This window comes from Hyperolius riggenbachi, chromosome 2 (assembly GCF_040937935.1).
Source record: "Hyperolius riggenbachi isolate aHypRig1 chromosome 2, aHypRig1.pri, whole genome shotgun sequence".
NCBI lineage: Eukaryota > Metazoa > Chordata > Amphibia > Anura > Hyperoliidae > Hyperolius > Hyperolius riggenbachi.
The window spans coordinates 537,584,554-537,608,610 of NC_090647.1; the positions used below are offsets into that span (position 1 = coordinate 537,584,554).

Consider the following 24,057-nt stretch of genomic DNA (forward strand, 5'->3'; position numbering starts at 1 on the left):
ATTTGTGAAGAATAAGCAGGCCGGGTCTCCGCCTGGATTTTGCGGTTATAGCTTAATTTATTAGTGGTAACATAGCCACAACTTACATCAATGTTGGTGTTGTAAACCACAATATCCAGTAAGGAGTTCCGTGAGGTGGTGTCCACGTCGTTCAAGTCATAGAGAGAAGACGAGACGGGTCCATAAGCCCAGTCTGTAAATTTCCGGGAGAGGACCCTATTTTCTTTTTCTTTTATCTCCCGGCTGAGAATATAATGCAAGATCTATAACACAACAAAAAATTAAGACATTAAAATACAAGACAAATTAAAATATTATTACCTTTACAATGAGTTGTAGTTTGGCCATTATTATTATTAATATTTTATTTATAAAGCGCTAACATATTATGCAGCGCTGGGCATTTTTCCCATGAGAAATCTTTTCCTTTTGAACGATACACAGGATGACATACGTAACAAGGTTATACAGACAAAGTTATACAAGGCAAACAGGGTACAAAATACAAGCGATTTTGGGCTGGATAGGTAGACCCAGTAATATAAGTACAAAGCGGTCATAGGAAAGGACACATGAACATTTAGAATACACTAACAAAGGGAGGACCCTGCCAAAGGCTTACAATCTAATGGGTGGGGAGATGGGCACACTAGGTAGGGGTGTAGAATAAGTAAACAGTAGAGAGTTACTGTGTGGTAGGGGTTGGGTAGGCCATCCTGATGAGGTGGGTTTTGAGGGCTTGCTTGAATCATGTGTTGAAGGAGGGGGCAAGTGTGATGGCGGTGGAAGGGAGTTCCAGAGAGGAAGAGGGGTAGGGAAGGGGACGATGTGTACCTGTGAACAAGCTCCAAAATGATGCAAAGTTACCCAGTTGGCAGTGTGGTCTGATCCACTGTATGTGGCCATACTTCCATACAGTGAAAAATAAGTATTTACACTAATCTGGCATGGGGTTAGTGCTATTCTTGCTTGGTCCCATCTACCATCATGTGACAACCAGTTTATTGACAAGTTTGAAGATATTACTTAGGCAAAGACTAAAAGTTTGTGGATATATGAAAACATGATTGCTTTCTGGATGGGCGCAATACATTGTCACTTATAAATCTTACCTCGGTCTTGCCTGTCTTGGCAGCGAGCTGCATTGGGGTGAGTCCTTCTCTGTTTTCAATGCTCTCCAAGGACTTGTTTTTGCATGTTCGTAGAATAGTGTCATACATGCGTATTATGAAGTTGTTCTGTGCCTCGGAATTCTCTGCCACCGTCACCAGAGCGTGGAGGACGGTGTTCCCCACAGAGTCCTGAATGGTGACGTCGGTGTGACTGTTCTCCATCAGCAGCTGCACTACATCAGGTTGGTTGGTACAAGCCGCAAGCGCTAAGGGTGTTTCCCCTACAAAACAAGCAAAACTTTATTTAAAACATGCTTCAAACAAACTCAACAGTGCCGGCCTACTGGAGCAACATACATGGTTAATGCAGCATGGTAAAACCATTACTGCTTTCTAAAGATGGTCACTAAGGAGCTATAAATTCCAGCTTGCATGCAAATTACAAGAAAACCTGTGAGATCCACAGTTGCCTAATTTAGATACTTACCTAGGCTGAGTAAAGCTCCTCCTCCCAAGCATCGATCCAGTGCTGGGACCATCAGAAGTTCAGGGCCGCTCTCCCGTACTCGAACAAGTGTGGCACACACTGCACAGACACAGGACAGCTTGCAGTAGTGCAAAAAGCCGAGCCTGTGTGGCTCTGTGCAAGTGTGCAGGGGCAACGGTCATTCAACAAGCCCTTGTCGACACTCTTCAGGGCTATCACATCTGGCAAATGTACATTCAGCTTAAAAAGTTGGCAGTTTTATAGGACAGGATCCTGTTTTACTTTATTCGACTCAAAATCTGTACTTGTTATTGTGGTACTTACCAAAATAAAAACCTTCATGTTTATTCTTAGGGTTGAAGAACCGTCCCTTGGCCCGAACATTTATATTGGCACCTTTCCTTATCAGACACTTCACAAGGTCGCCTTGCCGCCTCTCGATGGCGATATTCAGCGCTGTCTGGCCTAGAGGAAGATGCAACAAAGCCAAATTATTATGTACAATATTTATACGGAACACACAGCAAACTTTCTTAAAGGACTACTGTACCTAAAAACAAGGAAATGTCGGACAGCGGAAAAAAACCTTGCTCGCTGGGGTATGGGCCTTTCCTCACTGTACGTTTTATTTTGTGCTTTGCAAAAGGCATGCATTTTACTGTTTGGAAGGTCGTGCGTTTTTCCATAGGACCCAGTTACAACGTTCCCATTTATGCATTGCATTTTCATTCAGGGTCCATCTGGCAATGGTCCATGATATCACTCAACTATAACAAGCGTGGCCACAATAAAGGAGGCATATTGCAGAGTAGTAGGGTAAGAAGGTTGGGGTCCACAGCTATGCCCCCCTTGTATTTCCAGAGGCTAGTGCCCAGTAGTTATGCTTCTGTTATTAAACGATGTCTGGCTAGCTACTCACACTGCATGTCTGGCTTCCCGCTCTGTTGTTGGACTCTGCCGTGCCGACTACCTACATACACCTCAACCCAGATCATCCACCACTCTGCACTTCTCTGGGGTTTCCTTCTTCACCTTCAAGGGCTCTGTACTGTGAGCTGGAAGAAAGGCTGACCTCATCACTGAGTATCCCTATAAGGTACCTGACAGATGAGGCATACACAACTTATATTATTCCCCCAATCCAACTGCAGAAAAACAAGCTGTTTGGACAATGATCACAACCAAAACTGTTGAGATGATAGTACATTTTAGGAAGCATGCCCCCGCCCCTCCACCAATCTATATCGACAGCATCGTGGTTGAAAGAGTAGCCAGCGTCAGCCTCCTGGGCAGTACCATCTCTAGAGACCTGACCTAGAAATAAAACTCTACCTTAACCCAGAGGAAAGCCCAACAGAGGCTATTCATCCTCCGTCAAATGAAGAAGCTTGGCATTGCCCAAGAACTGCTGACAAACTTTTACACTGCCACCTCTGAGCCTATCTACTGCTCATCGTCATCGATTCTAGTGTGGTACGCTGGCTCTTCCACCAGAGACAAATACAAACTTCAGAGGATCATTAGATCGGAAGAAAGAATTTTTGGAAGACCGCTCCCCTCACTTGACTGCCTCCACTACTCCAAACTACGCTCCAGAGCACTGAGGATTGCCGGCGACTCCTCACACCCTGGTCACCGCTTTTTTATCCAGCTCCCCTCAATCTGCAGGTTTCGGGCCATCTACACCAAAACTTTGAGGCACAGTAACTCCCTTTTTTTTCAACCTCCTGAACTCGCTGGACTGAACTACCTAGCGTAACTCTATGTCGAAACTGTACACTGTTTACTGAATTCTAATCCTACTGTGCACTCCTGTTTTGTATTTACTTTTGTATTATTGATTTGTACTCCTGTTTTTGCATGTTCTGTTAACTTGTACTTCATTTGTCTACTCTGAGCAATTGTAATGTGCCAAAACCCAATTCTGGGCACGACCCATCATGCTTGGCGAATAAAATTCTTTCTGATTCCTGATGTCTGAATGTGGTTGAAGCCCAATATAAGCCACTTTTAGGCCCGGTTCACATTAGCGGTGGCCGTCCGGAATCGCCGTGCCGGAGCCGCACCGCTTGCAGAACGGACGGAACGGACGCACGGCATAGCAATGAAAGCCTATGCGTCCGTTCACATGCGTCCGTTCTGCCGGACCGGAGCCGGACCGGATCCGGGCCGGATCCGGACTCCGGCCTCCGTTCCAACATGCGCTATTTTTTGATCCGGCTCCTCCGGCAGCCGTATCCGGGGCGGAGCCGGACTGCACCATCCGGCCAATACAAACCAATGGGAACCGGAGAGCGCACAACACACTGGCTGAGAAATCCGGATGTTCTACCCCACTTCCTATGCGGATTGTTGCGGCGATATTGGATGGGGACACGTGGGCAAGCATTTTGGAGTGGAGCAGCACAGCTGGATCCGGATCCGGAGATGTTGGCAGCATGTCGCAGGTGGAGGTGAGTGCTAAACAGCAGAGGGCCTGATTCCACAGGTCCCCCTTCTGCTGACCTCCCAGACCCCAACTTTTTTTTTGTTTTTACGTTACTTTTGCCAAACGGATCCGGATCGCATCCTGATGAACACCTGATGCAACCTGACCGGATCCGGATCGGATCCGGATCAGAACCGTACGGTTCCGATCCGGATCCGGTCCGGATCCGGTCAGGTCATCCGGTCCGTTTGGCAAACAACCGCAAGTGTGAACCGGGCCTAAGGCATAACAGGGTTGCTCAAAACAATGTCTGCTTTGATGGTGCACATAGAGAAAACTGTAATCAGCCTCCTTTGTGATCCTCTTGTGGACAGGGAACTCATCCTTACCTTTATAATTCTCTTCTGTGTATTCAGCATTAATGAATCTGTCTAAGAATCCATTCTCCGTAGCAAACGACAGCAGGATGCAGACGATCCCGGGCGTGTTGTCGTTTATGTTCAGCAACGCCTTCATCAGACAGGTTTTCCCAGTGTCCTTTGATGTCAATTTGTACATGTAGAAGTCTGAAATACAGCACACGCGATATGTTTAGAAGTTTATAGCTTTTCGTCAACCACTGTGTCCTTTTTCTTAATTGTATACTTAAAGGAATACTGAGGTGACATGTGACATGAAGAGACAGCCATGTGTATGTTCAGTGCCAAGCACACAAATAACACATAACTAGGCTGTTTTCATTTTTTTTTCTTTCTCTGCCTGAAAAAGTTAATATTAAGGTTAAGTTCTGGTTGACCTCGATGGACGTATGTCTTTTTTCAACCAAAATAACTATTTAACTATGTAAGGTATGCAAGTGACAGTTTATATTCAGTTGGGACCTGGTCAGACTATATCGTCCCTCACTGATGTGTAATTGGGGCATTGTACTAATTAAATATATTTAGGAATGGGTTTGGGTTCCATTCGCGTACACAAACCCATCCGATCTGGTCTAGTTGTAGGCAGTGCTGTGGAGTCGGAGTCAGTGTCAAGGACTGGGAGCAATTTGGGATACCTGGAGTCAGAGTTGGTGGTTTCATTAACTTGAGAAGTCGGAGTCGGATGATTTTTGTACCAACTCCACAGCCCTGCTAAGTATTAGACTAAGGAGTTGTAGTCGAGGAGCAATTTGGAGTACATGGAGAAGGAGTTGGAGTCGGAGGTTTCATAAACTGAGGAGTCTGAGTGGGAGTCAGAGTCAGGTGATTTTTGTACCGACTCCACAGACCTGGTTGTAGTAGAGCTGTCTTTACGGTCAAGGGCAGAGCTCATCAGTTTCTCCTACATGTACTATGTATACTCCGGGGAGAAAGCTTGTGATTTCCATGATCAGTGGTAATATGGAATTTGCTGTAGAAGTCACAGTGTTACCTTGTGCTTCCTGATCAGTAAGTGCAGCAGCTGATTCTTTAGCTTCTTGCAACAGTCTGTTCAGTGACTCGATATCTCCTTCAGAGACGGCTTTAAACAGCAGGCTTTTAGGTGGTCTCTTTGTGGATTTCTTTGGACTTACAGCTTCGTGCCTTTTTAAAAAAAGAACAAAAAAAGATAAACTTGTTGGTTATAATTGACAAAACTTGGTTGTGCTTCATGGTTTGGTCAATTTAAAGGAACATCGGAAAATGTAATATACATGTAAACACATACAAATAAGTATGTTTCTTCCAGAATAAAATGAGCCATAAATGACTTTTCTCCTATGTTGTTGTCACTTTCAGTAGATAGTCGAAATCTGACAGAACCGATTAGACTAGTCGATCACATCATGGGGAATTCTCAGCAAGGCTTTTATTCTTTATAAAGACATTCCCTGAATCATAATTCTTATGTGTATATGTTCACCTTTATTTTACATTTTACAATTTTTCAGTACAGTGCTCCTTTAAGGACCATTGCTTTGTTATTTACAGTAATTCTCAGCTTACCTAAGCCTTACTGAACAATGCCAAGCAATTACATTCAGCTGAACTTCTAAAATGAGCTGACATTCTGAAACATAAGGTTTATGGATAGTAGTAACCAAGACTTAAAGTGAACCTCCGGACTAAAAATCGACTCAGCAGCACTGAAAAGGCTTGGTGTTTATTTAACAGTTTCACAGCATCAGAACTTTGTTTCTCTTATACAAGCCTCATTTTTAGCTGCACAGAAGAAAACTGCCCGGGCTTTTTTTCCCCTGATGCTGTGCAAAGCATGATGGGATTTCTGATGTTGTTGCTCTCGTTCTGCTGTTTTGGTGCACATTTTTTTTTCTTTACATTTTGAATTTAACATTTGAAGCCTAGCGTGTGCAGCTGGGAGGGGTGATCAGAACACAGGACAGTTGGAACTGTGTCTCCTGCTCCTTGTCACCTCCTTTCAACCAAAAAGATGGCTGCCCCATGACAAAGATGGCAGCCTCCATGATCAAAAACATTTGCCTGTTCTTTTAAAACCGGGAGGGTAAAAAATGATATTACCCATCTATCCTAATTAACATAACTAATGTAACTTATTGACAGTATGTTTGTTTAGGCTGAAGGTTCCCTTTAACCAAGACCTCTAAGAGAGGAACCCGGTGGAAGCACACACCAACCGTGAGACCAGCCATGGGCAACGGGCATGTGTAATGTAAAAAATTACTTTTCACAGCTGGATCAAGTTTACAACCCCCAACACCTCTGTCAAGACTATGGCCCAATATAGGACAACCATAGATGGGCAGGTATCGCATGGAAAGTGATTTTCCTGCACCCTACTTTTATTACTACCCATTTACTTGTGAAAAACAGCAGTTCTCAAAGCTGTCCCTAGGCCTCAACAGCAGCACATATTCTGTTTAGAGGAAACAGATACTTACTCACTTGAGTCGTGCAGAAAATTCACACAGGTAATTGAGGTGAAGCATGGGACAGGTTTAGGACTGCAATGTCAAAGTAAAAGGGGCTTAAGCATGAGTACAAGAACATAACAAATTCATTCAACAAGTCATCTTTTGAGTCAACTTATGAGACACTGGCCCATATGCAATTCACTTTTTCTCCTGTGTTTTCTCCTACGTGATATTTTTAAACTTGTAAAAAATATGCCTTTTATGCCACCATAAAGCAAGAAAATACTCAAAATTATTTTTCTAGTACTTTTTCGCCTACTTTTTGGTACTTTTATTGTTAAAAAAGTCCCAGAAAGTTATTTTAAATTGAAGATAAAAGACTATCTCCTAGGAGACAACTGAGGTGAAAAGGGAATTGCATATGGCCCACTATCTGCATTGGACTGGTATGTTCTTCTTGTGGTTAAGTGATAATCCTTTAAAGCGGTATCGTCACCATAAAAATCTAATTTCAACAGCAACTGGTCTGAGTGTATTAAGTGATAAAGATGCTAATCCTTCATTCAAAACTTTCTAAAAATGTTCTGCTGTTATGATTTGGAGTTATCACATACTTAAGGAGCACTGGCCCTTTAGTAGTCGGTGCCAAAGAATTGCATGCTGGGGGTTCTTTTTATCTATAATATATTCCTCCTCTTCCCTTTATTTCCCTGCCAGCTGCTTATCTGAAACCTAATCCCCTAATCACTTGTGTTTACAAGCAAGGTTGAGGCGACTCAGCGATTGGAGGAGACAAGAAAAAAAGTAAAGGGCAAAAATGACGAGTTAACTGTGGACAAAAGACATGGCCCCCACCAGGAACAGAATTATCGTAATTTACTATATAACATTCACTGAAATCAAAACTTGGACAGTATAATACATGTGTTATGTAAGTAGATCAAGTATTTATCTACTTATATATGTGATTTTTTTCCTGTTATAGTATGGCTGATCCTACTGCTTTAAAAAAAAATGGCCGTAGACTGTAATATGATGGCAGGGACTCGACTGTGAGCTCTACTGAGGACAGTCAGTGATATGACTATGTACTCTGTAAAGTGCTGCAGAAGATGTCAGTATTGTATAAATATATAATATTAATATGGTAGGACATTGGACTATGACTATGGTAGGATTCGATTGTGAGCTCCTCTGAAGACAGTCTGTGACATGACTATGTACTCTGTAAAGTGCTGCAGAAGTGGTCAGTGCTATATAAATACATATATTTATAATATGGTAGGACATGATACTATGACTATGGTAGGGATTAGACTGTGAACTCCTCTGAAGACAGTCTGTGACGTGACAATGTACTCTGTAAAGTGCTGCAGAAGAAGAAAACATTTCTGTACATTACTTAATAGTACCGTAATATTGTAGACATCCCATGCCTTAAAGCAGTTCCATAATAATCTTGCTTGACGTAATTCTCTTACATTCCACATAAAGGGTGTTTACATCTGTGGTTGAAGGGAATCTCACAGAACTGCATTTACATGGATGGAGTGATGTAAGAAGGATTATGTTGCCAATTCAGATTTATGAAACTAGGAAGTACCAATTTATGTCAAATGGAATTCCAGGCAAATAATTCAAACTATCTACAGGAACCAGCTGAAAGCATTTATCAGACGTAATGGTGAAATCAAAAAGTTTTAATTTAAATCTTCTTAAATTGTCTTCCGAAGTTCTGGTCATGTGACCGTTGCCATATTTATTATCAGTGATTTCAACAGATATCGGAACAGGATGGAATGTTGCAATTATTTCTTAACCAATCATTTTGTGAGTAAAGCTGGCCACTAACTGTCCAATTTCTAGCGAAAAATCGTTCGAGCGATCAGAAATTCTGATCGGATTGGTTGTAAATAATCTCCATTGGTGGACACAATCGATTATGATCGAGTGAAAAAAATGTCGCCCGAATGAATTTTCGTCGAACGAAAATTTGGATTTTCTTGGTGGTCGTGATAGATAGGAAGAAATGATTGGTTAGTTGATGGTGTAGTGAACGATTTTTCGTCCGATCAGAATTTCTGATCGCTCGAACGATTTTTCGCTAGAAATTGGACCGTTAGTGGCCAGCCTTAGGGAGAGATTATTTGCATAAACAGGCCATAGTAAACCCCCGAAAGCGCAATCTCGCACATGCGCAGTAGCACAGACCTGCACGGGCTCCAGTGGAAATGCCGAGAGCAATTGGGTTCGTGCTACTGCGCAAGAGCAAGCCGCCTGCACAGTAGCACGGACCGGATTGGGTTCGGCTTTTTCCGATGGAGCGCGATCAAGTCCATGCTACTGTGCAGGCGCAGTGCAGGCGCAGTGCAGCCGCGCTTTCAGGGTTTCAGTGCTGGACCTAGAGGCTCCCCCATCTCCTGAGGTGGGTATCCTTAGTAAGCCATTGCAAACCTCCCAGGTTTCCTTTAAAAGTTTTTTTTAATGAGCTGTAAGGGTACCAACAGATTTGTCCATATCTGTATAACATATTAGAAGCAGGAGGACTCTTATGAAACTTGGTCTTACCCATTATTGTATTTCTTTAGTAAGTGCTCCGTCACATCGGGAGGAGTCTGAGGGGAGTCAATGTCCTCTCCTTTCCTGCTGTCGCTATGTGGAATAAAAATATATAAGGGAAGGTTCTTACCATACAGTACATGGACATAAAGAGAAAAAAAAACGTAGAAAAGTATATGCAGTCCTATTGTATAGCAAACCAGAATTGCGCAAACAATTCATCATATTCTAGTTTGGCATGTGCATATTAACAAAATACGCAGTGGCACAGTCTAAGCATGAAAACTGTTGCATGCATATATTCTAACAGATTTGACTGTCCATATTTAAAGGGAACCAGAGAGGAATGATTTTATAAAATATAAAAAGAGTTTATACATACCTGGGGCTTCTTCCAGCCCCATAAGCCTGGATCGCTCCCACGCCGCCAACCTCCGCTTCCTGGATCCGCCGGTACCGATCTCGTCACTTCCGGCGGACGCGGCCAATTGTCCGCATCACAGGGGCTCCCGCCATACCCGTACGCATGCGGCTGCGCAGTAGGCATCCACACGCGTACCTGTATGGAGGGAGCGCCCTGTGATGCGGAGATTCGGCCGCGTACGCCGGCCGACTGGCCGACTTGCGGTATGACGGGACCCGGTACCGGCGGTTCCAGGCAGCGGAGGACGGCGGCGTGGGAGCGATCCGTGCGTATGGGGCTGGAGGAAGCTCCAGGTATGTATACTTCATCCTCTCTGGTTCCCTTTAAAACTCACTGCAGGTCCGATGTTCTGTCACACACACAGCACCATTGATTGGGCTGTCAAATTAACACACAAACTGACATAAAAATTGACACCGGTTTACAAAATTTCTTATCAGTTTTTGACACCTATAAAGCCCATGTTGCTGGAATACAAGGGTCAATAAAATATTTGGCTGGAGAGATGCTTTAAAGTGAGATTCTTCTTCCCAACCATTAAACAACTCATAAACGTTCATAAACACAGAAAAGCCAATGCCTCCCCTCTCCCTTTTTTTGAAGCCCACAGTCATGTGATTCACCTGGTTATCTTGGACCACCGAGCGACCGCCTGCACTCCTCGGACTCTCCCAGTCTAGGCATCTGGGCCATGGCACCTTTGCCTTGTGTTCTGTTGAAAGGAAGGAGTCTGGCAGTCTGGACCACGCCCCCTTCCATAACGCTGTGCAGGGGGCAAAGGGGGTACCTGCAGCCAATCATGAGCTACACTGAAGAGGAGTAAGGAGGACCTTTTCTGCTGCTAGGAGTAGGTAATGTGTAACTCTCCACTGCTGCTGCTGCTCTGCATGTTAACCAAGTAGTGGGCCCCCTTAGCGAAGCAGGTTGTTTCAGCCCACGGCACTCAGCACAGAAACTAGGCGCCCCATAGCAGTAACCATCATTCTGCTCACCCTATGCGCAGCTCACCAGCAGCATACATATACGTACGCCCCCTTAGTCCCTGGGCAACCCCCCTGCCACCCCTACCTTTACAACCCTGGTTGTGACCACACTTCTCATGGGTCGAGGAGACATGGTAGACACACTTGTCATATGACTCTTGGTACATGGTCCCTTCGGTTGCGGGGGCCACCCGGGGTGGGGGTGGGTAGCATATGAAGATAGGGGATGCCCCGTCAAAGTTTTGCTGCGGGGGGCTTCTGATTTGGCGTTACTTCCCTACCCAACAATGAGCAGACAAATTAAATCTTAAAGGGAACCTGAAGTGAGAGGGATACGGAGGCTGACATACTTATTTCCTTTTAAACAATGCACATTGCCCAGCTGTGCTGCTGATCCTCTGCTTCCAATACTTTTAGCCATAGACCCTGAACAAGCATGTAGATCAGATATTTCTGACAAAAATCTGACAAGATTAGATGCATGCTTGTTTCAGATGTGTGACACTACTGATGCCAGAGAGATCGGCAAGACTGCCGGGAAACTGGTATTGTTTAAAAGGAAACAAATATGGCAGTCTCCATATGTCTCTCATCTCGAGTTCCTTTTAAGAAACTCCCTGCATAGCATTCATTTAAAGTGGATCCGAGATTAACTTTTACTCATTGCACAATTGTGTTCCTTTCCTATTGTTTATAGGACATTCAGGCCAAATACTTTTTTGTTTTTGTTTTAATACTCTAATTCCCTATAAACTAAACAAGCCTCGCCCTCAGCTTTTCAGAGAGCCTTGGCATTTTCAGACAGTAGCAAGGGCTCATGGGAGCTCAGTCTGGGCAGGAGGAGGGGGAAGTATTACTAGCCAGAGATTTCAGAGACAGAGGGGAGGAGGAGGGGGGATTAGGTTTGCTGTCATTGTATCACAGGAAGAAATAATCATATACTATTGAAGCTGTTTGCAGCTAGATTTGCTGTGTAAACTATCTAAACTTTAGATAAGATATATAGACAAGTTACTTGTTGTAGTTAGTTTTTCATCTCGGATCCGCTTTAAAATGAAATCTTTACATCACAGCTTGTCCTGCACATCTCCTTTAGTAAATCACAACCCCCCCCCCCGGCTCTAAATTGTTCCACTTGTATATTTTGCAGTTCCAGGAGAAACACAAACAACACATCATATTCAATGCACCACTTTAAATATCACAGGAAATGGGAACTTAATTGATGGAGCATATAAAAAAAAACAGGTACTCACGAGTTCTTTATATTGGAGTCCATAGGCTTGGAAAACACAGGAAAGGAGGTCTTGGTTGGGGGCGGGAAGTCCGTGGTGTCACTGTAAGGAGATGTTTCGGTGAATGCGAGATTAAGATCCGGGACAGACATAGATAAAAATGAACAGTCGATGGCCACAGAGAAAAGAAGAAGGATCTTATGTGTGGAATAGTGTCAGGACATCTACTGAGGGAACCAACAGCTCCTGCCCTGGTGGTCACACTGGACTGACTACAACGATGTGTGGAATAGTGTCAGAACATCTACTGAGGGAAATGACAGCTCCTGTACTGGTCGCACTGGACTGACTACAACGATGTGTGGAATAGTGTCAGGACATCTACTGAGGGGACCAACAGCTCCTGCACTGGTCACACTGGACTGACTACACCGATGTGTGGAATAGTGTCAGAACATCTACTGAGGGAAATGACAGCTCCTGTACTGGTCGCACTGGACTGACTACACCGATGTGGCAAAATTAGGGCAGAGTCACCCTGTTCCACCCAGTACTTGTTGTGTGACTGAGGAATGAGGTGTATCCCCAGAGACTAAGAATAGATTGTCTATATCCTTCTAATTAAGTGTTCCAACATCGAGCTAAGACAAAATTGTTACTCAGATTTTAATTGTCTTCCTCATATGTTTATTATTCAATTGTAAATTCTGCTCTAGTTTCCTAAATTGTTATATACCTATTGTAAGTATAGATACTCTCCTTCCTTCCTTCCCATCCTCCCCCAAAATAATAAATACACAAATAATGTTCAAGCTGAATATAATTACAAATAGTGGCTATTTTAAACTTCATCCCAATCAGCAGCTGATACCCGCTTTCCTATGAGAAATGTTTACCTTTTCTCAAATAGATCATCAGGGGCTCTGTATGGCCGATATTGTGGTGAAACCCCTCGCACAGTGTGATGTCATGACCATGGTCCTGACAGTTTGCTGCCATTGAACCTCGTTGCATTGTGGGAATTAACGGCATTTTTAACTGCCAAGCAAGCAGTTTCTCCCTCTGTGCATAGAACTCTCAGTAATAAATATTCCGTACAGATCACCTGGCAGAACTAAAGATGTCACCACGAGGAATACATTTCAGAATGTAAATCAGGGAAAGGAAAGAATTTACAAACACTGACTAAATAATTTATATATGAATATTGTAAAAAATTACCAATTACCCACAATGCATTGGGATTCACAGACAGGAAACTGTCAGAACTATGGCTATGACATCACACTGTGGGAGGGGTTTCACCACAATATCAGCCATATAGATGCCCCTGATGATCTGTTCGAGAAAAGGTAAAGTTTTATCATGTGAAGGGGGGGGGGGGGGGGGGGGTCAGATACTGATTGGGATAAAGTTCAATCTTGGGTTAAAATGATCTTTAAGTGTCCATCTTACTAATTTCAAAAAGTTGGGGGGATGTCTCAACCCTTAATCACATGACAGCATCCTGTCCACTAACATGAGCTGCTGTGTCACTTCCTGCATGCTGCTGACCTAGAGCCCTTACTTGCAGAGCAGAGCACTGATCCTTTTCTATCAATGCTGTGCTAGTATACGGTATGTAACTTCTTTGCACATCTCCCTACTGGCACTGAGTGGGGAGCAAAAGCCACTTAACCCTTTAACCTTTAAACTACTGAAACACTTCTCTGGGATAGCTGAATGGCACTGGCAACACACACACACACACACACACACACACACTTAGACAGCACCTCTTAGCAGCCAGACACTCATACTGTTCCTCACTACTCACCTCACAGTCCCACAACCCAAAACTACTATTTGCTACCTTTAACTCCCTCCCCCGGCCCCCACCTCCACCTCCCACTCCCTGCATCTCTACCAAGGACTTTGTCTCCTTTAGTGAAAAAAAAATCATCATCAGAAAAACCTTCACACAGCATCACACTAGAAAGTATGATTGATTAAATCTGTGCTCACAAACAAAAAATATTGTTCTGTCAAATGATCAATATTTTCTTACTCTTCCTATGTGTTTTGAGGACACAAATAATCAATTAACCACCGATCGTTGGTTGTAAAGAATATTTACAATCAGTCCCATCCAAGTATCAAGCTGACCACAGTCGGATGGTATCACTTATGACAGCAGTAGATTTAATTAGTGATTCATCTCTGTTCCACTTGTAGAATGTGGAAGGTCAGGATACCATCACAGCTTATTCACTCTTCTACTTCCTGACTCCTCCCTCTCCTTCTGGATTGTAAACACATACTTTTTTTGTGATTGTGGAAGGAAAGGGCAAACCCAAACAGTGATCACTACACCCACTTGTTATGACACCATTCTTTGAGGGGGATACCCAGTCAGAATGAAAAAAAAAGCTCAGTTCAAAATAAGCAAACTTTATCAACATACACTAAAAAAGTTCCAAACTCCCATTTCTAGGTGGCCAAATATGCTGTATTATTCCAATATAGATACAATTTGATGTACAATGGGGACGGTGATGCCGTTTGTTTTTCACTTAGGCATTTATTGTGGTTTCGACTTGATTTTTTTCTTGCTTTAGTACTTTTTACATGGGTGTTCTTTTTTTGTTTTCATCTTTTTGCTGTTTTTTGTGTGTGTTATTTTAATTCTTTGTCTGTTCCACTCTCAGCTTATTTTAATGTATAAAAGCTTGATAAAGGACCTGTTGAGGTCCAAAACAGACTAGTGTCCTCCCCATTGCACATCAATTTTCATCTATGTTTGAATAATACAGCATATTTGGCTGCCTTAAATGGGAGTTTGGCACTTTTTATTTGGTGTATGTTAATAAAGTTTATTTATTTTAACGTGTCAAAGTTTTTTTTTCTTTGTTACAGGGTTGTAGCTCAACCAACAACCTCCCCCCACCGACATAGAATCTTGTCGGTATTGTGCAGTTTTTGTTTTTTTAAATCAAACTCTTTGTATTGGCAACAGTCATATTTCCTCATTTGTATTCTGAGTAGGTCCTAGTTATGGGCATCTGCCCCAATTACCTTATCGATGTGTCGCTGAATATTTATATAATGTAACAGAGCGACACTGGGGGAAGCTGGACCCCAGAGGATGCCCCGGATATACCATTCTCTGTCTGAAGGAAGGAACCATCATTCAGTGTTAAAGAGGAACTTAAAGGGGCACTATTGCGAAACATTTTAAAATTTAAAATATGTGCAAACATAAACAAATAAGAAGTGTGTTTTTTCCAGAATAAAATGAGCCATAAATTACTTTTCTCCTATGTTGCTGTCACTTACAGTAGGTAGTAGAAATCTGACGGAAGTGACAGGTTTTGGACTAGTCCATCCCTTCATAGGGGATTCTCAGCAAGGCTTTTATCTATATATATAAAATCGGATGTATGTGTGTGTGTGTGTGTGTGTGTGTGTATGTGTGTGTGTGTGTGTGTATGTGCCGCGATCACGCAAAAACGGCTTGACCGATTTGAACAAAACTTGGTATGCAGATCCCTTACTACCTGGGATGATACGTTCTGGGGGTCTCGCGTCCCCCCTGCACACCTGGGCGGAGCTACAAACAGCAAATCAGATTCCACCCATTCATGTCAATGGAAAAAATGTAAAAGGCTGCCATTCTCACAGTAATCAAGCCAGAGTCCCCACACTTGGCACAGTTGGTCACTTGGTGACCGAGGTTAAAATTCCAGGAAAAGTGGGCGGAGCATAAAACAGCCAATCCAATTTCAGCCATTCTTTTTAAATGGGAAAATCTCAACTGCAGCCATTCTTACACTCGCAGGGTTTTCAAACTTGGCACACTTGGTCACTGGGTGACTGGGATTAATATTCAGGAAAGTGGGTGGAGCCTACAACAGCCAATCAAAATTCACCTATTGATTTTCAAGGGGAATATTTAAACTGCTGCTATTCTTACACTTTTTAATGGCAGAGACTTCAAACTTGCTACAGTCGGTCATTGGGTGACTGGGGTCCAAATTCACTAAAGGGGCGGGGCCACATACAGCCAATCAGATTTCCTTGGTGGATAAATTGCTTCCATTTACACAAATTTGATGTCAGGAACCTGACAGCTCACAAACATGGTCATTGAGTGACTGTGCGTCAAGGTTACAAAAAAGTGGGCGGAGCCAAAACAGCTTTTACAGGGAAAATATAAACTGCAGCCATTCTTACACCGTTAATGGCAGGGTTCTCAAACTTTGCACAGTTGGTCATTGGGTGACAGATTAAGATTTTGGAAGGTGGGTGGAGCCTACAACAGCCAATAAAAATTCACCTTTTGATTTTCAAAGGGAATATTTCATCTGCTACCATTCTTTTATACTGGTAATAGCAGATGCCTCAAACCTGGTACAGTTGGTCACTGGGTGACTAGGGTCCAAATTCAGGAAGGGGGCAGAGCCACAAACAGCCAGATTTGTTTATTTTTCAATGGGTATATAGAAAGTATTGATACCAAGGACCCCAAAGCTGATAAACTTGATAATTGAGTGACTGTATGTCAAGGTTAGAAAAAGTGGGCAGTGCCAACAACTTTATTTTTTACATTGCAGGGTTCCCAAACTTTACACAATTGGCCACTGTGTGACTGGGATGAATATTCAGAAATGTGGGTGGAGCCTACAACAGCCAATCAAAATGTACCTATTGATTTTCAAGGGGAATATTCACATTGCTACCATTCTTACACTGTTAGTGGCATAGGCCTCAAACCTGATACAGTCAGTCATTGGGTGACTGGGGTCCAAATTCATTAAAGGGGTGGAGCCACAAACAGCCAATCAGATTTGTTAGATTGATTTCAGCCATTCTGCTATTGGCAGGGTTCTCAAACGTGACACAGTTGGCCACTGGGTGACTGGGACTAATATTCAGAAAAGTGGGTGGAGCCTACAGCAGCCATTTAAAATTCACCTTTTGATTTTCAAGGGGAATATTTACATTGCTGCCATTCATGCACTCTTAATAGCAGAGGCCTAACATCTGCTACAGTCAGTCACTGGGAGACTGGGGTTTAAATTCTGAAGGGAGCGGGCCAAAAACAGCCAATCAGATTTGTTTAATTTCAATGGTAAAATGCAACTTATTGATGCCAAAGACCCCAAAGCTCATAAACTTGGTCATTAAGTGACTGTATGTCAAGGTTAGAAATAGTGGGCGGAGCCAAAAACAACTAACTTTTTACATGGGGAAATGTAAACTGCAGCTTTTCTTACACTGTTAATGGCAGGGTTCTCAAACTTCACACAGTTGGTCACTGGGTGACTAGGATTAATATTTGGAAATGTAGGTGGAACCTACAACAGCCAATCAAAATTCACCTATCGATTTTCAAGGGGAATATTGAAACTGCGGCCATTCTCACACTGTTAATAGCAGAGGCCTCAAACCTGCTACAGTCGGTCGTTAAGTGTTTGGGGTTCGAATTCAGTAAAGGGGCGGAGCCAAAAACAGCCAGATTTCTTTGCTGGATAAACTGCTTCATTAGCACAATTTTGATGCCAGGAACCCAAAAGCTCACAAACTTGGTCATTGAGTAGTGACTGTGTGTCAAGGTTACAAAAAGTGGGTGGAGTTAAAAACAGATTTTTTTGGGAAATTGTAAACTGCAGCCCTTCTTCACTGTTAATGGCAGGGTTCTCAAACTTAGCATAGCTGGTTACTGGGTGACTGGGATTAATATTCAGAAAAGTGGGTGGAGCCTAAACATGCCAATCAAAAATCACATGTCACTTTTCAAGGAGAATATTAAAATTGCTGCCATTCTTGCACTGTTAATGGCACAAGCCTCAAACCTGGTACAGTTGGTCATTGGGTCACTGGGGTTCAAATTCAGAAAAGGGGACAGAGCCACAAACAGTGAATCAGATTTGTTTCATTTCATGGGAAAATACAAATTATTGATGCCAAGGACCCCAAAACTCACAAACTTGGGCATTGAGTAGTGACTTTGTGTCCAGGTTACAAAAAGTGGGCGGAGCCAAAAACAATTTTCACTGGGAAAGTGTAAACTGCAGCCTTTCTTACACTGTTTATTTCAGGGTTCCCAAACTTTGCCCAGATGGTCACTGAGTGACTGAGATTAATATTCAGGGAAGTGGGTGGAGCCCATAATAGCCAATCAAAATTCACCTGTTGATTTACAAGTGTAATATTTAAATTGCTACCATTTTTACACTGTTAATAGCAGATGCCTCAAACCTGCTACAGTTGGTCATTGGGTGACTGGGGTTCAAATGCTGGAGAGGGGCGGAGCCACAAACAGCCTATCTGATTTGTTTAATTTCTATGGGAATATACAAATTATTGATGCCAAGGACACCAAAGCTCACAAACTTGGTCATTGAGTGTTTGTGTGTTAGGGTTAGAAAGTGGGCGGAGCCAACACCAGTCAAATACATACCCGGGCAACGCCGGGTCATCAGTGGGTGGAGACAAATACAAATTTCACTGGGAAAATGTAAACTGCAGCCATTCTTACACTGTTAAGCGCAGGGTTTTTAAACTTTGCACTGTTGGTCATTGGGTGACTGGGATTAATATTCAGAAAAGTGGGTGGAGCCTACAAAAGTGAATCAAACTTCACCTGTTGCTTTTCAAGGGGAATATTTAATTGCTACCATTCTTGAACTGTTAATGGCACAGGCCTCAAACATGGTACAGTTGGTTATTGGGTGACTGGGGTTCAAATTCAGAAAAGGGGGTGGAGCCACACACAGCCAATCAGATTTGTTTCATTTCAATGCTGATTATTGATACCAAAGACCGCAAAGCTCACAAACTTGGTCATTGAGTGTTTGTGTGTTAGGGTTAGAAAACGTAGGCGGAGCCAACACCAGCCAAATACATACCCGGGCAACGCCGGGCAATCAGCTAGTTCTTTATAAAGATATTCCCTAAAAAGGATTTAAACAATGATGCTGGCCAGCTTCCCTGCTTGCTACACAGTTTTTTGGCAGTTGAACAGAGCAGCTGCCATTCACTAACTGCTTTTGAAAATGAATAAATCCCTGAGAATCCCCTATGAAGAGATGAACTAGTTCAAAACCTGTCACTTCTGTCAGATTTCTACTACCTACTGTAAGTGACGGCAACATAGGAGAAAAGTAATTTATTGCTCATTTTACTCTGGAAAAAAAATGTACTTCTTATTTGTATATGTTTGCACATATTTTAAATTTTAAAATGTTCACCATAGTGCCCCTTTAAATGAAAATAACATAATGAATAAAATTGCTTATTTTTTACAATATTCACTTATAGATTATGTAGTCAGTGTTTGCCCATTGTAAAATATTTCCTCTCCCTGATTTAAATTCTGAAATGTATCACTGGTGGTGACATCTTTAGTTCTGCCAGGTGATCTGTATAGAATGTTCCTCACTGAGAGTTCTATGCACAGAGGGAGATATTGATTGGTTGGCAGTTGGGAAAAAACCACAATGCAACGAGGTTCACAAACAACAAACTGTCAGGACCATGGTCATGACATCACACTGTGGGCGGGGTTTCACTACAATATCAGCCATACAGACCCTCCTGATGATCTATTCCAGAATAGGAAAAGATTTCTCGTGGGAAAGGGGGCATCAGCTACTGATTGGGATGAAGTTCAATTCTGGGTTAAAGTTCCTCTTTAAATATAATGTCAGTTTTCTCATATTCACGCTACACTTTTGGCTTCAGTACAGCTTGTTATTAAGAGATAATCTGTCATCAAAAGCAAATAATAACTTTATATACAACAAATAAACTGAATTCGAATCTGTCACCAAGAAAAGAGCTACTGCGTAAAATTTACTAGTCTGCCGGCATCCAGATTAATGTTAGGATGTCGGCACATGTACTTAAATGATCCCTTGCACAGGTGTATGCACAGGTCAGCCTATAATATAAATGTCAAATTATGGGATCTACCGCCATCCTTCCTTTTGCCGTTGCTGACTCCCTGGCTGCCATGCCTCTCTCTCTGCATACTTTTACTGAAGAGAACATGGTAGTTTGGGCTCTAGATCTGGCCAATAGAATAACGGTAATGTTACCGATATTCTACCATCGGCTTCTGTAAACCTCGACTCCTCTCTCCCCTCCCCAACTATGTCTAAGAGTAACCCCTCCCCTCTTATGCCTTACACTAAACTCCCCTTTTACCCCACAAAAATCCCCTAACTACCTATGCTTAACACTATGCCTAATACTAATCTTGGAACCACCTGAGGAAGGGCTACGCCCGAAACATGTTGTGTCCTTGTGCGCTCTGTAACTGCATGGTTTGAATACAGATTACTCGAAGAAGCAACCTGTGTGCTGTCTCCTTTTTTCGTCTAATACTAACCTTCCCTCTTCCTACTTCTTATACTCACCTCCCCCCTACTTAACCTGCTGGGCGGTCTGGACGAGCTCAGCTCGTCCAGTACCGCCGGAGCCTGCCGCTCAGGCCCTGCTGGGCCGATTTGGCTCAAATAAAAAGCAGCACACGCAGCCGGCACTTTGCCAGCCGCGTGTGCTGCCTGATCGCCGCCGCTCTGCGGCGATCCGCCGCGAGCAGCGGCGAAAGAGGGTCCCCCCAGCCGCCTGAGCCCAGCGTAGCCGGAACAAAAAGTTCCGGCCAGCGCTAAGGGCTGGATCGGAGGCGGCTGACGTCAGGACGTCGGCTGACGTCGATGACGTCACTCCGCTCGTCGCTATGGCGACGATGTAAGCAAAACAAGGAAGGCCGCTCATTGCGGCCTTCCTTGTTTATTCTGGGCGCCGGAGGCGATCGGAAGAACGCCTCCGGAGCGCCCTCTAGTGGGCTTTCATGCAGCCAACTTTCAGTTGGCTGCATGAAATAGTTTTTTTTTTATTAAAAAAAAACCCTCCCGCAGCCTGCCTGGCGATCTTAATAGAACGCCAGGCAGGTTAAGCCTCACACAGGGCTGGATTGACCATAAGGCACTGTAGGCACATGCCTACAGGCACCTGAAGATGGAAAGGCAGCTCACTCCCCTCCCAGTGTGCCTCCCTCTCTCCTTCCTTCCCTATGCAGAGTCCCGAGCAGAGCGTAAATGAGAGGTTACTCACCCAGCTCTCGGCATTCCGCTGATGAGATTTCCCTTCAGTCAGAGGCAACAATAGCTACTTAATACTGAGGGTACCTCTGGCTACCTAAAGCAAAGGGTCACCTGTAGCTATCTACGATGGGCAAGGGAAGAAAGGGAGAAGTGAGAGCTGGGGTAGCTGGCACACTTGCGGTGCGGTTCTGCGTCAGTGGGCTCAGGCCCTAACATTAAATGTCCTCCTCAGCTGTGCCTGTTTCTTTAACCCTTCACTATTTGAGGTATGTCACCTTAAAGGAACACTATCAATTAACATGTTTTTTTTTCAATTGAGATAGGAAATGTTTGGGAAATGCTGCTAAGTACTGGTGTATACATTTGAATCCTTATATCTTTGTTAACTGTTATCTAATTCCTTTTTCATCTTTATGATGGCAGTCTGCTGTAATCTGACACCAGAGTGAGCCATGAGGGGAGGGGGGAATTACCTCACAGTGTATCTGCTAATCCTGTGTGTGTAGAGAGCTCAGTCAGAGACAGGCAGAGCTTTCTCTCACAGAGAGCTGAGGAAATACATCTTATGTGCAACATAAACATCTGTAATTGTGTGTGTGAAACCTGATAGGCTTTTGTTTTCATAAAACTGCTTCAATATTACACTGTTCTTAGCATGTCAGACTGCAGAGATTCACCTATGCAAATAAGACATTCCAAACGCAGCTAAAATCTACACAATTACAGCTTTTGTCTCTGATATTTAACATGAAAAGTAGGAAAATGTTTACACAGCTAAGCTACTTAGACATTATTTGTACATTGTCATTTTAGAACACTTGGGCATTGATAGTGTTCCTTTAACCCATTCTTTGTGCTTAACTTTGACACTAAATCCTGAAGACTTTCTAAAACTGTCCATCTACACTAACCTATTAGTAAAGTGGAACCCAACCCAAAACATTTAATTTAGCTTTGAACAGAGTAAACAGAGGTTTTCAGTTTTGTCTTTTTGCTTTTCTTTTTGTTGGAGACAACATTACCCCTGTTGTTGTTTGATTTCGGAAATGTGTGGTTTGGAACCCAAACAATCGCATTCAGCACCATTTCAGCGTAGGACGGGTGTATTTCATTTAACTCCAATACTATCTTCCACTTTCCAGGTTGGAAGGAAGAAGTATGAAACGCACCCTGTCCTGCTGCTCATTGCTGAAAAGGTACTGAAAGTCTGTGCTTGGGTTTCAAACCATGTGGTGTCAAAGTCGGCCACAAACACTACCCCTCTCTTCCCATTTCATAAAACGCTGTCACCAAAAAGAGAAGGTAAATGAATGTCTCTCTCCGAAACAAAAAAAGAAGAAAAAAATTCTCCATATCTCAGCTTGGTTTGGGCAGAGATATGGGGAATTTGGAGGCCAAAGAAGATGTGATTCATCCAGTGGCGTAGCTAAGGAGCTGTGGGCCCCAATGCAAGTTTTACAATGGGGCCCCCCAAGCACTCTAAACATAACAATTGATAAGACGCACCAAAACCTGCCAATGGCAACTACAGTGTCAGAGGTACAAGAAGGGGATGGGGAACAGTCTGTTAATGATGACTATTATTTAAAATATCTATAGAAGTGATTATTATGAGCACAGGACCAATAGAGAGCTAATACTGTAGTTGAGGGAAGGCCCTTCGGGGCCCCTCTGGCCGAAGGGCCCCGATGCGGTCGCTACCTCTGCAACCCCTATTGCTACGCCCCTGGATTCATCCTTCCAGACCACTTTCTTTCATCACTTTTCCAGTTCTGATGCTCACATGGCCACTGTACATGTTTTTGGTCAGTGGACCAGAGTGAGCATGGACACCCTGACTGATCTCCAGCTCAGAAGGCCTTTGTGTTCTAAGACCTTTCTGTCATGGTGCCTACTGAATTTTTCAAAGATGTTGGACAGTTAGTACTTGTCGTGGTTGATATCTAAGCAGATGAATGTGGATTGAATCGCTCATGAGTACAACATAGAGTTCTTGGGATAGGTTGAAAAACATGCCACTACTTATATCTCACCTCTTCTTCAGCCCGTTGTCCAAAAGTTTTTGCGTTCTTGGTGGAGTCCCTGGAGGGATCAGGTTCTTGGCCAGGAGTGGTACTCCTTCGTTCTTACTCATTGTTCTGCAAGCAAGACAAAACATTTATCAGTAAATTCCTGCTAATTAATTTTTACTATTTATTTAAAGCTCAAAAGTCACTTTGGGACCACACTTTTTTGTTGTTGTAAATCAAAACATTGTTTAATCATCAAAACATTATAACGTTCTCATTTTTAGTCATCAAGGAAATCTTGTACACGTAAATGTTGTTTGTCTTTCGCCCTATTCGAAGGGGAGTTCATACTGTCTGTTTACTAAATAAACTCAACATTTAAATCAAATATATCACAAAAGCAAGCCTATAAACACTACTCTACTGTTAAAACAAAAATAACAAAAACAAACCAAAACATTGTAGGATCTCTGAAGCAACCTATAGCACACTATCAGGCATCTCATGTCCAATCTGCTGTGATGATTAATGTCAGGTACGTCAGCAGCCCTGGAAGCAGTTAGGAGAATACCGCAATTGTCATCTATTAGCATGACTGTGATATGACAGATACTGCAGAAGAGAACTTGTCCAGCAGTCACTGCTAATCCCAAATGTGTCCTCTGCTGCTGTTGTTGTGACAGATTCCACAAAAGGATAATAGACACAAAACGCACAATGAATCAGTCACTTGACAGAGGCAGGTGATGTAACAGCTACAGAGACAAATACATAGAGACACAAATGCCTATTACGTAACAAACTAAACTACACTGTATCCTGGCTTAAAGCAAATCTGAAGCCAATACAAATTCATGAAATAATGGATTATATG

At 43.0% G+C, this 24,057-nt stretch overlaps 1 protein-coding gene across 1 annotated transcript in view; it reads right to left on the minus strand.

The window, feature by feature from the left end:
* The window catches only part of TRPV3 (transient receptor potential cation channel subfamily V member 3), a 41,323-nt gene extending 17,503 nt beyond the window's left edge, over positions 1–23,820 (minus strand). Inside the window, exons 1-9 of the mRNA XM_068266181.1 lie at positions 23,636–23,820; positions 23,208–23,312; positions 12,104–12,184; positions 9,450–9,533; positions 5,441–5,592; positions 4,417–4,593; positions 1,924–2,064; positions 1,113–1,393; positions 87–263 (exon numbers count right to left, since the gene is read on the minus strand). Coding sequence (XP_068122282.1) covers positions 87–263; positions 1,113–1,393; positions 1,924–2,064; positions 4,417–4,593; positions 5,441–5,592; positions 9,450–9,533; positions 12,104–12,184; positions 23,208–23,308 — 1,194 coding nt within the window. The 5' untranslated portion in view covers positions 23,309–23,312; positions 23,636–23,820. The remainder of the gene's footprint in view (positions 1–86; positions 264–1,112; positions 1,394–1,923; positions 2,065–4,416; positions 4,594–5,440; positions 5,593–9,449; positions 9,534–12,103; positions 12,185–23,207; positions 23,313–23,635) is intronic.
* Positions 23,821–24,057: the final 237 nt, after the last annotated feature.